At 39.2% G+C, this 14,195-nt stretch overlaps 1 protein-coding gene across 1 annotated transcript in view; it reads right to left on the reverse strand.

Moving 5' to 3' along the window:
- Nucleotides 1-469: 469 nt before the first annotated feature.
- Nucleotides 470-14,195, reverse strand: part of DOK5 (docking protein 5) — a 64,200-nt gene continuing 50,474 nt past the window's right edge. The window contains exons 3-8 of the mRNA XM_063297031.1: nucleotides 13,295-13,409; nucleotides 13,070-13,189; nucleotides 11,938-12,127; nucleotides 10,487-10,622; nucleotides 4,223-4,343; nucleotides 470-997 (exon numbers count right to left, since the gene is read on the reverse strand). Coding sequence (XP_063153101.1) covers nucleotides 939-997; nucleotides 4,223-4,343; nucleotides 10,487-10,622; nucleotides 11,938-12,127; nucleotides 13,070-13,189; nucleotides 13,295-13,409 — 741 coding nt within the window. The 3' untranslated portion in view covers nucleotides 470-938. The remainder of the gene's footprint in view (nucleotides 998-4,222; nucleotides 4,344-10,486; nucleotides 10,623-11,937; nucleotides 12,128-13,069; nucleotides 13,190-13,294; nucleotides 13,410-14,195) is intronic.

Consider the following 14,195-nt stretch of genomic DNA (forward strand, 5'->3'; position numbering starts at 1 on the left):
TTTTGTCCAGAATTATGTATTAGGATTTCTGTCTAGGATTCCTGTTCTGGACAGGGGGTCCTATCCCTATGGTTCCATGATTATGACAGTTAAGGTCATTACGCATTGATATCTTACCTTTCTATGTTACTTACTTACCCACTCATGTTCTCATATCATGAACTAACGGATATTTAAAATCTCTGCTCTGTGTTCTGAATAGGTATTGAACCATCCATACATCCTGAAATCTTTTCAGGGCATAATGTTAACATGGTGCTTAAAAGGAAGTGTTGCTAATGCCAAGTAGAGCGGTATTATTACCTACACAAGCCTGGGCATTGTAGCTCTTCTCGTGCATCCCAGAAAAGTTGCATGTAACTTTCTAACAATTTGGGAAAGGCCGTTTTATTTCTAAAATTCCAAAATACATGTTTAAGCACTTGAACATGTAACAAACATAGAGACACAAGAATTATCTTTTGATAACTTGGATGAGACAAAACCAGACTTTAACAGACAGGGACAACAGGTTCCAGTTCCTAAAAACAAGTAACCATTCTTAAAAGTGGAAAAGTGCTATAGCCAGTGTTGAATCCAGAAAATAGAGAAAGACTGTAAACTACATTATTCAAGGTACCACTGAAATTGATGAACTAAATCTTGAACTGATAGCATAGGACAAATCATCAGCAGATACTAACTATACATGAAATCCACACTGAAGGAACATTTCTTTGTTCCAGATGTGATTACGAAATACTGCAAATTACAAATGATAATTTTCAAGTCAATCTCCTCTTCTCCTGAAAATTAAGAAATAATCTAGCAGTCGTGATCCAGTCTTTCTTCCTTTTGTCTGCTTCATTATTGTTGTCCAGTTCAGTGAAAGCCTTGGTGCTGGACCAGTCCATCTCAACACACACACACAGCTTTTTAAAGTCCTTGGCTCCGTTTTATCAATGTTCTGACCGATAGGTGGGAAAGGTTTCTGTTCTGTGGATCTTCAGTGGGCTATCTTCTCCAAATCAAACAAAAAGGAGAAAGAAATATTATATCGGCAAATTATCAAATGTTCAGGATGTAACAAATCAGTCTGCCTGATTGAGCAGCTGCCCCCTTTTAGTGTTGAACTATAATTTTAAGATGCACAAAAGCATCCTAACAAAGACAACCATTTTCCCTTCATTGTAATGTTCATCGTTTTTTACAGAGCTTTGCCACATCATCATCCATCCTATCTGCAAAACAATACTTGAGGTGTTGAAACGCCAATCCAAGCCTCCTTCACTCTGTCCTCACCCAGGAGTTTCTGCAGAGAGGTCAAAAGACTCCAGATCCTGGCCACAACCATGAATTAAACCCCCATCTTTTTCATGTTTTCATGGGGAAAGGGGTAGGATTTTGATTATGCAGCTATGGCCACCATGTTGAATTTCTTGATCCCCTGTGTGCCACCCTTCACTGATAAAAAGAGAAGTAAAACACTTTCTTGCATTCCACCCAAAGTTGTTGTTGTTGTTATTGGTAAGGCTTTTACGTATTTCATGTTTGTGTTTCTCTCTGAGCTGGACCTAGCAAGTAAAACATGATCTAGGAGGAGGGAAGTCATAGCAGGCCTACGAAAACATAAAGCATGGGAGAAACACAAACTGAAGCAAGCAGTGAAGTGTTGGGAAAAGAAAGAAGCTGATTTTACAAGGGTACTGAAAAGCGTGTTTACAGTTTGCCATTAATAGTCACTAGCTATTATCCTGAAATGGTAGAGCTGTCAGACAGTCTTGGTACTATATTTATTTGTTTGTTTATTAAATCTGTAAAGTCACCTGACTCTGCAATGACTCTGGGCATTTCACAATGTTAAAGACAGATTAGAACAATTAAGCAAAAACGGGGGGGGGGGAGGGAAACGAGCATCCAGGAAGAGCAAAATAACACAATCTTTTATACAAAACATTCCCCCAAGTGGCCCATCACCCACTCTAGCCTGATGCTGCGGGGAGGGCAGTTTTTAAGAACTCATTTGAATGAGGTCAGAGTTGGGGCCATATGGATCTCTGGGGGAATGCTGTTCCAGAGGACAGCCATTGCAGCAGTCAGCCTTCCCAGGGAAACAAGACAGGAAACACAACCAGATGAGCAACTTCTACTTTATTGTAAGGCTACAATAATAGAATCTTCAAGTCTGAAAGTACAAATTTCCTGCCGACTCCTTTACAAACTGGGAAGTTAGGGAGGGGGTCCCTTTTGAGCCTCTTTCTCCTCTTATTATGCAGCTGCAGGCTATGCCCTCTCTTATCTGACCATTCCCTAGGCAGCATCTCTTCACCTCATCTTTCAAGGTCTTTCTCACATACCATTACAGCAACTGAGAAGGTCTGCTTTCTGGGTCCCATCAGAGGACACTGCTTAACTGATGGGACCCAAAACATACCAACTCTGTCCAATTAAGCAGAACAGACAGAAATTACAGGAGACAAGTGGTCCATCCAAGCCCCATGCCATGATGGACTTTATAGGTGATAACCAGCATCTTGAATTGCATCCAGAAGCCAGCTGGTAACCAGTGCATATTTTTACCTTTAATAGAACTTCTTTTTCATTACTTTTCTTTCCAGTCCCTCACTAGTAAAATATTACATTGGACATCATAAATACACTTTCTGTAACCACTAGATGTCCTCAGATTATAAGACAAATCTTTAACATGTTTTGAACTGAAGCTGCAAAAATGTCAGCAGCATTCTCTCCTTACTAGAAATAAGTTTATTCAGGAGAGATAGATAGATATACCATTTCTTTTTCATCATGCATGAGGCAATCTAAGCTACTACATTAGAGGTGCATTTAGAATAATGATCTAATTGGAAGCCTTAGAATAATCTAATTGGAAACAAGTAATACTTTTTCTGTTGTGAATAAGAAAGAGAATATTCATAGACTGCCTAATAGACTGGGGTAGGTTTGGAGTTTAATGCATGTTATTTTCCAGTTTTTAAGAATCATATATACAGTCCACCTTCCATTTCTTAAATTCTCAGACCATAGAGGTGTTACATATGACATGCCCTCCCTTACAAGGTTTTATATGACTTCCACTTCCCCCCTCCTTTTCTTTTTACACAGTCTGTATCCTAAGTAATATTTTTATTTATATTGACTACCAGAAGGCAGTATGGGACTGGTTTCATCCTTACTTGGGATTCATCAGGTGTATATAAGAATTAAGAATTAATTTAGAATGTAAAGTGTCTAAGAGCTAATTAGTAGAGGAAATAAGGAAGTGTTGCTTGCATGCCTGGTAAATCCCAAGTTCTTCCCCTATTGTCAAAATCAAAACAAGGGTGGTTTTTACGGTATCTCGAACAAAGTCAAGATTTAGGACCTGATAGATCACTGCCTGTTCCCACCTTTGCTTTTGGCTTTCACGATCTAAATTTCAGCAAGTTAAGGAAAAGATAACAGGGGATGAACTTTCATCATTTTGGGGTGGAATGAGGACTGATCAATTAAGCCTGTGACTTAATTGTCACAGGCTTTCCAAAATGGGTGGCTTGAACAACACTTTGAAGTCAGGCCACTTATTCAACTCCATCTCCAATCTAGTCAAGATTATTTGGGGGTTCAGATGTAATTAATTAGGCTTTATACAAAAAAAGTGTGTTTTTTCCTTAAATGAAAATAGTGATGTGACGCCTAGACAGCATATTGTAAAATGTCACCTGAGATTTGATTATGTCATCTACATTTTCAGAAGAAAAGTCTTCCTTCTCGATCTTCACACGTAGCCATGATCTTTCCTAATGTCAAGGTTGAGTGCTCTCTCTTCATCCTCACTCCTCCTTTACATTCTCCAGTTCTCTTGCAACTTCCTCATTCATCCATCCAAACCACTCTTTTTCACCACATCCAAATCAGCAATCTGTGCTTTGTCTTCCAAATCAAATCCTGGAACTATGGTCTGAAGCTGATTCCCAATTCTATTTGGAAGGCAAGCATCAAGGCAAGCATTTGTGATTCAGGCATAATAACAAATTAGGGCTTCCCTGAAGTGGGAAACCAGAGAAGGTCATTGTTACAGGAGAGGGGAGAAGATAAAGAAAAAGGAAACAGAGAAGACTGTCACTGGTTTATGCAACGTCAAACTATGGTCTGGAAATACCTGTGAATCTGTACATTGGTATATGAATGATATGGAGGCTCAATGGGACAATTTTTTGGAAATGTTGCATCAGCACCCTACCTTGTAAGCCAAACAGCTGTCCAGTGCTGTGCTGCCTTGTGATGTGCTGCCAATAGGCACTCCGGGGCAAAGGGACCATGGTGCCAAGAGAAACTGCTCGCTCAGTCATTTTCATCTGGAGCTGAAAGGAGGTCCAAGACACAATGGGATGAATATATGGGAACCAGATGAAATTCATCTTCAACATATTGCATCAGAACCTAGGTTGGTTCTAATGCTTTTCATCTCTGCAATGTGTAAAAAGGAAGCGCATGTCCCAATATTAATGGCAGCTTCTGTCACCTAAGACAGCAGCAGGAAGTTTGGATATTCTGGCTTTATCAGTTATTTATTTATTTATTTACTATCTATCCTATTTTTCCGCCGCTCATCTCGGAACGACTCTGGGCGGTTTACAACAGATTAAAAACAGTAATAATTAAATATCAATTTAATTATTTAATTATCTCTCCCATTGGGGGGAGATGGGGGTGATATAAATTTAAATAATAAGTAAATAAATAAAATTAAAAATACGTTACAAAATATACAAATACAATAAAAGCTCTAAAATATAAAATATAAAAACTAAAACCCAAGAAGGTGAAATTACAGTATTGTTAAGCTTTCTCAGGGCTGCTTCATGGTGCCAGCCACCCCCATGACAAACTATCCCCCTTCCACCTCAAGCCATGTCTTGAGCCCCTTCCAGAAGGCCGGGAGAGTGGGGGCTTGCCTTATCTCTGGGGGTAGCTTATTCCAGAGGGCGGGGGCCACAGCAGAGAAGGCCCTCCTCCTGGACCCTGCCAATCAACAATCCCTCATGGACAGGGTCCGCAACATCCCCTCTCTGCCTGACCAGGTGGGACAGGTTGATGTAATGGGGGTGAGGTGGTCCCTCAGGTAATTTGGGCCCATGCCATGTAGGGTTTTAAAGGTGATAACCAACACCTTGAATTGAACTGGCACCCAGTGCAGCTTGCACAGCAAAGGTGTTATATGGGCCATCTTTGGGGCTCCTAAAACTCCTTGCATGGCTGCATTCTGGACCAGCTGTAGCTGTAGTTAAGATTATTATCTTCTATATTTAGGTAGGCAGCCTGATTGATTGACCGATGTATTGATTATGTGCCATCAAGTCATTTGAGACTCCTAGCGACCACATAGAAAGATTCAGCCTGATATCAGGCAGCTTGATACCTTCCAGATATTTTGGATTATAGTTCCCACAATTTTTTTTATCTATGGCCATACTGGCTAAGGTTGATGGGGTTCAAAAATATCTGGAAAGTACCAGATTGCTTATTCTTGATATTCATGTTTAGTGGGAATGAGTCCCATGAAACGTAACCCAACGATTTGCCCTCTAAGCCTGTCTGTCTTTCCTTCTCACTGGCTTTTCTCACCAAGATACATAGTGTGATCACCTGAAAGCCTGTATTTAGCCTTAATTTAATTTATATTGGATAAAATATAATACAAACATGCAGTATTTTAAAACAAACAAACAAACATTCTTTCCTCTTTGAGGAATCCTGGGAACAGTAACTGCAAAAATAGGTGAAGGACAGAATGCAATGCAATACAACCAGAATGCAATGCCTAAACATGATTTAAGTTACAGGATGTGTTCATGCGAAGGTTTAGATAGTCATATGCCAGAAATGCTTTAATTTAGGGTCCAGTACTGAGCTGGACATTGCATTTGATGGCCTAACTGGCTGATTCTAATTCTGTTATTCTAAGATTGTTAGGGAAAACACACAGTAGAGATGTCAAAAGTCACACTGTTAACTCCTTTGAGGAAATGGAACCCATAAACCAATATTTTGCCATATTACCTTGCTGAGAAATAACACTGGTATGACTTTGTGTTTTTATGCACCATTTCTTTGTTGGATTTAGGTATGCAGAGATGAATAATTTAGGGAGTAAAGAATTAATGAGACACCATGTATTTAGCAGTGTTGCATTCAAATTTCTCAAATCCCAGCAAGGTGGGAAGTATCTTCAAAAGCAATACTAGCCTTACTAGAAGCCATTCTAGCAATTTATCTGCTCCCAATATGTACACACACACACACACACACACACACACACCCATACTTAGGGTCTTTTGGGGCAGAGGAATCACTGAAATAAAGACTAGATTATATTAAATCCTTTTTTTTTTTTCGTATGGGAACACCTGAACACCCTGCCTGACAGCAAAACAGACAAGAAAGATTTGTTAAGATATATTGAAGTCAATGGAAAACAAAATATGATTACTACGTATGTGCTCCCCCCAGGGCCATCTTTATCCTGCCATAACTAGTCCCATGTGGGTCATTTTACTTGTGCAGCATCTGCTGTGTTCTACCTGTATGTTGGTCAATGAAAGCGACATATCTTGCATTTGCACAGTGTCAAAACTCACACCAACACTTAGAGTTCCTTGGCCAGAGGAGCTTAAGTAAGCATGGCTTTGTTCCTAAGTGTTTGTAGTTCAGCTTGACTTTGTTTTAGGACTACAGTTTTGGCCATTATTTAAAACTGATTGCAGTCATTCTCTCACATTCTTCCCAATGAAGGAAGGAAAATGTGTGACTGAGCTTTCACAGTATAAAATGAAAACGGCAGAAACATGCCACTTGCTGGAAAGTTGATTTGATAACAATTCTACCTTAGGTAGTTTTTACAAAGGAGGGGGATAGAATATGCTACATGTTATCACACTTGCTCAGAATAAATGTGCTATTTATTGGGGAAAATAGCACATGGCATGACCATTCAAACAGGAAAAAAACGTTGGGGAAAGCTTATAATTTTGTTCCCCTGAAAAAGCATGAACTTTAACAAACTATATTCCATTAACGTAAAAGAACTTTGTCATGATTTCTTCTGGAAGAAAATGTGCATTGTTTTTTTCCCCAGAGGAACCCATGGCAGGATAAATATTAGATATGGATCAGATTCTAGCTAGATTCCTCCACTTTCTCTCCTTCTCTGTCTACACGTGCACACAGAGAGCAGAGCTGAAGAATTACACTTTTGCAAAAAAAAAAAAAAAAAGGAAGTGGCTATCTCCTAGCTTTGTTTAAATTTCTATGATCTGCTGCAACATTGGACTCCAAAAGAAACACTTTCCTAGTGTTTCTTGGACTGACCAGGTGATAAAACAATGCCAAGTGTCACATGGTCATTCCAGGGAGTACTAGAGAAGAGGTCTTTGTCATAGCTGTGACAAGCCCACCAAGCTTTCTTAAGGCTAAAAATCTCTGTAAAAGTTCTCTTGAACACCTTGTAGATTTTCAAAACAGTAACTGCCCCCATTAGGTCTGGTGGATAGCTTGTTAATTTTTAATTTTAAGAAAAAAACTGCTGGAATCAAAAACTCCAGGCAGTAGAATGCAGGGTATTTTTGTCAATCGACCCAGCTTTAATGCCTAAAAGTTGGACTTTAATAAGAGTTACACATACTAGGATAATATAGTCCCCTTTTCAGGGGAGATGGGCGTTGATGGAAATTTGAAATATAAAATAAATAAAATAAATAAATACGCAATGTGTAAAGTGCATGTTTGTTTGTTTAAAAAACTTATATAGCCGCCCATATTATGAACCACAACCCTGGGCAGCTCACAAAACAATAAAAACATAAAGAAAACAAAACAGAACAACCACAAATAAAATTCCTGGTGCTCTGCGACAACAGTCTTGCGCACATCAGCATTCCAGCTTGTTGGGCACCAGCCTCATTCTTCCGCCAAGCTTACAAGAAGAGCCATGGCCTCTTCATGGCCTCCCGGATGACCAGGAGGGTAGGTTCCTGATGGGTCTCTGGGGGTGTCCTACAGATACCCCTATCCCCATCACAGAGAACTACTTATAGTATAACCCAACCAATATTTAACTTCCAATTTCTATAACATTTAGCCATTCCACCAGAAACACACAATTTGAAATCTTTAAACACCTGCATCTGGATTACAAATACTCCATACAATAAAAGCTTCCACCAGCACTGTTGTATAATTATGTTCCATCAGGTAAAGCTTCAAGAGAACTTACAAAATTATCCTATATTCTACTGTCATGGAAACAACTAGAAATCTATTTTCATAACTGTAGCACATTTCAAAAACTTGTGTTTGAAAAAAATCTTAAAGCATATCCTTCTGCACCTCTCAACTTTTTGAATTAACAGTATCTTTCTTGTTTAAGATAAAAGGGAAGTAGAATATTTTTAAAAGATTATTTTAAAAGAAACTTCAAATTATCTGATAGAATAGAAGGACTGGAGAAAAGCATTTAATCAAAAGAAAAAAATATATTTAAACAAAATTTATTTTTTAAATAGAAAAAGATTTTTAAAAATGAAAAAAAACTAAGAAAAAAACTTCCTTATTTTCATTTCCAGACCACAAGCAATTTACAAATTAAGGAAATACGCCTAATAATAATAGTAATAATAATAATTTAATTTAACATCTCAAGTTTTCCCTGACCATTTCAGGTATCAGCTGATCTATCTCTGCTTCAATTCCACAAACACAAGCAATAAATTCCTGTCTTCCAGTAAAATTCTAATGTCATTTGGGACAAATATTGCATATATTCCAAACAGACTTTCTAGTTTAAGACACATTTGTTCTCATGCAGATGGTTTTCATCAATCTCACAGGGCATCATGGCATTTGTAGTCTTAAAGCTGGGTCAACAAGTCAGTACAACTTCAGTCAAGGTGAAAAATATTGGGAAGATGCTTCCCATTTTGGAAAAGGACTGCAATCTGACAAGGACAGGGCTGTTTACCCAAATGTTTGGTTTTATGGTAGCAGTTCTATACATGAGCTACAGGTAGTCATCGCTTAACAACCACAATTGGGGCTCAAATTTCAGTTGCTAAGCCAAGCGATCATTAAGTGAATCCAACCCGAATTTATGACCTTTTTTGCAGCCACTGTTAAGTGAATTGCCACAGGCATTAAGCGGACCATGTGGTTTTTAAGCGAGTCACACGGTTCCCCACTGATTTTGCTTGGTAGAAGCTAGCCAGGAAGGTTGGAAATGATGATCATGTTACCATGGGACACTGCGATGGTCATAAGTGTGAGAACTGGTTGTAAGTCATTTTTTCCAACACCACTGTAAGTCTGAACCGTCACTAAAGAATGGTTGTTAAGTTAGGACTGCCTGTGCTCAGCGACTACATATCTGGGACACCAAACCTTTCCTTTTAGGCTCTATCATAATATGTACTTGATTTCCCACAGCCTCATCTAGGCTTCACACTGAACAGAGAATAACAAAGAGAGAGTTGGCATGAGACTTAATAATGTCAAGATGACAGTGTAGCTAAGATGATAGATTACCTGGCAGAAGGCTAAAAGAGGGCAGATTCTGCAGATTTGCTGAGAAAGGCAATGTGAGCAGAAGAACACCCAAAAGCTGCTTCCTTATGCTGCCTTCCTTTCCACTTACTTGTTTTACACCCCCACAATATTCCTAGGAGAACCACATACCTTTCCTAGGAACATGGACTTGATGTTCAGAGCTAAATATTCTTTTAACACCTATTTAAGGGTTAAACGAGGAGCTCAGCGGCAAGGGTGAAGCCAGGGGTGGATCAACTGCAGTCCTAGGGATTCTTAGGGTTCCCAGTCACCTTTCTGCCAGCCTCTGGAGGACATCCGAACCCATTTCTAGAAACTGAGGGCAGTGTTGCCCATTGCTCTATGGCAGAGACTGTTGATGTTTTCCTACTAACGATTAAGACTGCTATTGTACCTAATCATTTTGGCTGGGTGAAGAGGTTGTATTTGATTGTCTCCTCTCACGTGCTTCATGCAAATTGCCTGGGGGGAGGAACCTGCCCGGACTTGTTTCTTACTTCCTCTTTTTCTCTCTGCCGATATGTAGCAAGCCAGGAGAGCTAAGTCCTTTAAATATGTTTTGTTTTGGTTTTTGTAAATAAATTATTTTTATAGAAATGCCTGGTGTGTGACTTTTCTGATCTCTCCTGGGCTAAAGGCTTCCCCAGCATTCTGCCAACAGAGACAAATCAATCCATCCATCAGGAAATATTGTGCCAGTCCTCACCTGCCATGTTCATTAACGAAACAGCACCTGCAGCTACAGGCTTATCCAATAAACCCATGGGTTAAAAATACAGATGCTAAGTAAGCAAACAAGGGCAAAAAGACTGCTTTTCTGTTCGTACCATCCAAATCTGAACTCCTGCTTAAGCTTAAGAAGGTGGCTTATAGAGTTTGTGGCTGTTGGAAGATGTAGGAGGCCTACCATGGAATTTTTCACACTTTGCAGTAAGTGGTCATGTTGTTCTGCTATGGTCAGGGCCGCTGAGTGGACTTTCTGATAGATTGCCTCTCCATCTCTTGTCTGGAAGATGAATAGTCCTTCCCCAGTATCACACATCCTGCCAGAAAGAGAACAGAGCGTGGTTCCATGTGATCAGAATAATTGATAAAGGTGCATTGGTACAGTAGGGGGAAGAAAAGGAGCAAAGAAGAATGAAACAACAATAGCAGATACCAGTGTCCTAGGTGCAGATGAAATTCTGCCTGCCACACCTCTTGCAACACTACCATGTCTTTTGATGCAGAAGTTGATCCTGCCCCAATTTTATGCTTCTTTGTCATTTTTTCCACCAAAAAATATTGCTCTAGAAATACATTTCTCTGCATGTTTGGGTATATAAAAATATGCAAAAATCTAAGGCTCTTTACAGTCCAGTTTGCACATGTTTGTATTAAAATCCAAACCAAGTCAAACGTAAGTGTCATACATGTATCCTTGGGTAGACTAATATGCATAGATAAGTTCTACGTCTGGGAAATCTAAATAAAGGGCATACAAAGCACATTTAATGAAAAGAAAAGCACAAAGGAGAATAGCTACAATTTAAAGTTCATTTCTCTTCTGGGAAGCTACTTCCTAATATCCTGGAGCTACGCATTATGTCTCTATGTGACAAGATATCTTACAAGCCAGTATTCCATATGAAGCCCAAGTATGGATTACAGAAGGAACTACTTAAGCTGCCATTTTGGCTGACTATTTCAGTTTAACCTCTTCAGCCAAGTTAAAGTGTGTACATTTTAAGAGGACTTTCAGTACTGAAAACTTCCTTTTTCGTTCCTCTCTGCAGCAGAAAAGATTGTTCCTCCAGTACTGGATATTCTAATTAATCCATTGTTAAATGCTTTCCTTGTCCACAGCCCAAACCAAAATCTGTACCTGAGTGTGAATGTGTGTGTGCATGCATGTGAAATGTGTTTTTATCCTTCCTTTCAAATTATCCTGAATAAAAAGCACAGCGCTAGAACGCCTGTGTTGCATGCAGAAAACCATAGGTTTGATTCCGCAGCATCTCCGGATTGGGCTGAAGAAAAACAAAATCTAAAAGGATTAAAAAAAGTCCTTGCAAACCAATGCAATACCAGAAAAGATGCAGTCCTGTAGCTCCCAACAGGACCGTAGTCAGATTCACATTTGTCAAGGGATTTAAAATATTGGCTCTTCTCCCAAGAACCAAATAGACCTACTTCCTCTGCCATTAGATAGTTCAGATGTTATATTAATAGGACAGAGAACAGTTGCTGCTGCTGTATATGTCTGCTGGCTTGGTGTGTATCTTGCTGACATGATATACAGGGGCCCCAATGCAGAGAGAAAGAATTTCCTGTTTTCAACAGCATTATGGAAAAAACCTGCAGAAAGAATTTGCTCACCTTCCAGCTTCAAATGTAAACCAAGTTGAGTCCCGCCCATATCGCCGGAGGGCACTTAAGGGCCAAGAGACGAGTTTTATTCTGGGATTCTGAATGTCCCAAAGACAGATATTTTCAAATGTTATCTGCAAGGTACATTCCCCATGCACATCTAAATTAGGTGATGGCATCAAATACACGTGGAATCTCTCTGGGAGAAAAACAAAAGATTTAAACTAAAATCCTTGCAGAACTAAAACACAGCATAATCATAACAAAACATGCATCATTTCTATGGCATTTTCCATCGTCCAAACTGCTTCATAATTATTCCCACATTTTTTTTCCTAAAAGCCTACAAAACAAAAGAGCAATCTTACATGGCTTGCAGAACTATATTTAATTGTACCACTTCAGTTGGCAGAAGAAAATAGTATTTTTGAATGTCCATAGCACTATAAAAATGGCTGCACGTAGAAAAGTAGCTCATCAAGCATAAAAGTTCAATGTGGTCTTTTGCCTAATTTGCTATTTTGCCCCATCTTTATGCATATAAAAACCACTTCAAGAACACGAAACTCCAGATACAATTGTTAAATCTCAAATTCTAAGAATTTGGGGTACTTAATTTTGCATGATGTACATGTAAAGAATCTGCAAGATTCTACCTACAAACTTTCTGTTTCAGAAACTTAGGGACTCAACAGGGTTCTTAGTGATGTAAGAGTAGCTGCTGAACATGAACACAAGGTGCAATCCAAAAATCCTTGGATCCTACAAGGATAAGCCACTGTTCAGACTGAGATAAAATGTATGCATATTGTTAAAAGGGTTGATTTCCACATTCCTCAGCAATCTAACAATAGTTGGCATTTATTCTCTTTCAAATCATTTCTCTGTTGCTTAGAATGGAACATTTAATTAAGCAGCGCTGAATCTATCTCTGTTAGGTCACACATTGTGTAATTAGCAAGAGGGAAAGAATGGGACAAGAGAGAGGAGGAGAGAGTATAAACAGAGATGTCACTTGCCAATCACAAATACAACCAAATGAAAGAATTTAACAGAGGACCATTTCTGGATTTTATCAACCCATTGGGAAGGCACCCTGAATGTTTCTACTTGTGCTTATATACAACATGTATTTACATACCATTTTGTTCCCTCTCTACACCGGAAGCCAATAGGTCAGGTTCTCCAAGGCTAATATCATTAATCTGAGTCCCCAGGCACTCAATTTGCAGGACTTTGCACCATTCATCCGCCTCAAGTTCTGCATACAAATGACCAAAAATCTGCAGGTTGGCGTGGAACATTTATAATATTTACAGCTACCGCAATTGTGTACACACACATTAGTCTATGTCATTAGACCTACCTGATTCACAAGCAAAAGTCCTGGATGTGTCATCATTAAAATATATCCCTACAGCATGTTTCCTTGTGCCTTTTGGCAACCGTAATATATTCTTCACATGATTAAGTTCTGTTACCTGGAATTAAAAAAATTAAAAACAAAACAAAACAGCCACTTGTGACTTTCATTAAGGCTGTTTTACAAGGAATATTCTAGATAACAAGTTTGTGTAACTTGCATCCTGACAAATTGAAGAGAATGCATCGTCCATTCCAGTAAAGAACCAAATGCTGACACACTTCTCTTTTGCTCCAAAAACAAGAAAGATTTTTGTACATCCACAGGCCATTTTACATACTCCAGTAAGCTTACCTATGGCTTGATAGGCTCTGGACTGTACCTACTGATGCAGGAAAGGAAAAATGGAAGTACAACATAGTATATGCGCATTAACATTTTTTTCTTTTAATCTGTTCAATCGTGTCTGATTCTCAGAGACTGCCTGGACAAGTCCCTGCAGTTTTCTTGGCAAGGTTTTTCAGAAGTGGTTTGCCATTGCCTCCTTCTGAGGGCTGAGAGAAAGTGACTGGCCCAAGGTCACCCAGCTGGCTTTGTTAGAACTCATAGTCTCCTGGTTTCTAGCCCAGTGCCTTAAGCACTACACCAAACTAATAAGGACAGGTAAATAAAGAGCAAAGGGCAAGCTTGATGGGTTGGAATATGCATTATCAAGGAACTGGATTCTGAATGTTGAAAGATCAGCAGTGTGATATAGCCTCGGGGACTGGAAGGGTCATGGGTCAGTACATGAAAACCATCATATCTATCTGTCTGTTACACATGAGCACAAGCAACTACTAGACTCATAGGCAGCAATGCTCCCAACTTTCATCCACTTGTACATACATACATACTTATCTAC

Source organism: Candoia aspera, chromosome 3 (genome assembly GCF_035149785.1).
Source record: "Candoia aspera isolate rCanAsp1 chromosome 3, rCanAsp1.hap2, whole genome shotgun sequence".
NCBI lineage: Eukaryota > Metazoa > Chordata > Lepidosauria > Squamata > Boidae > Candoia > Candoia aspera.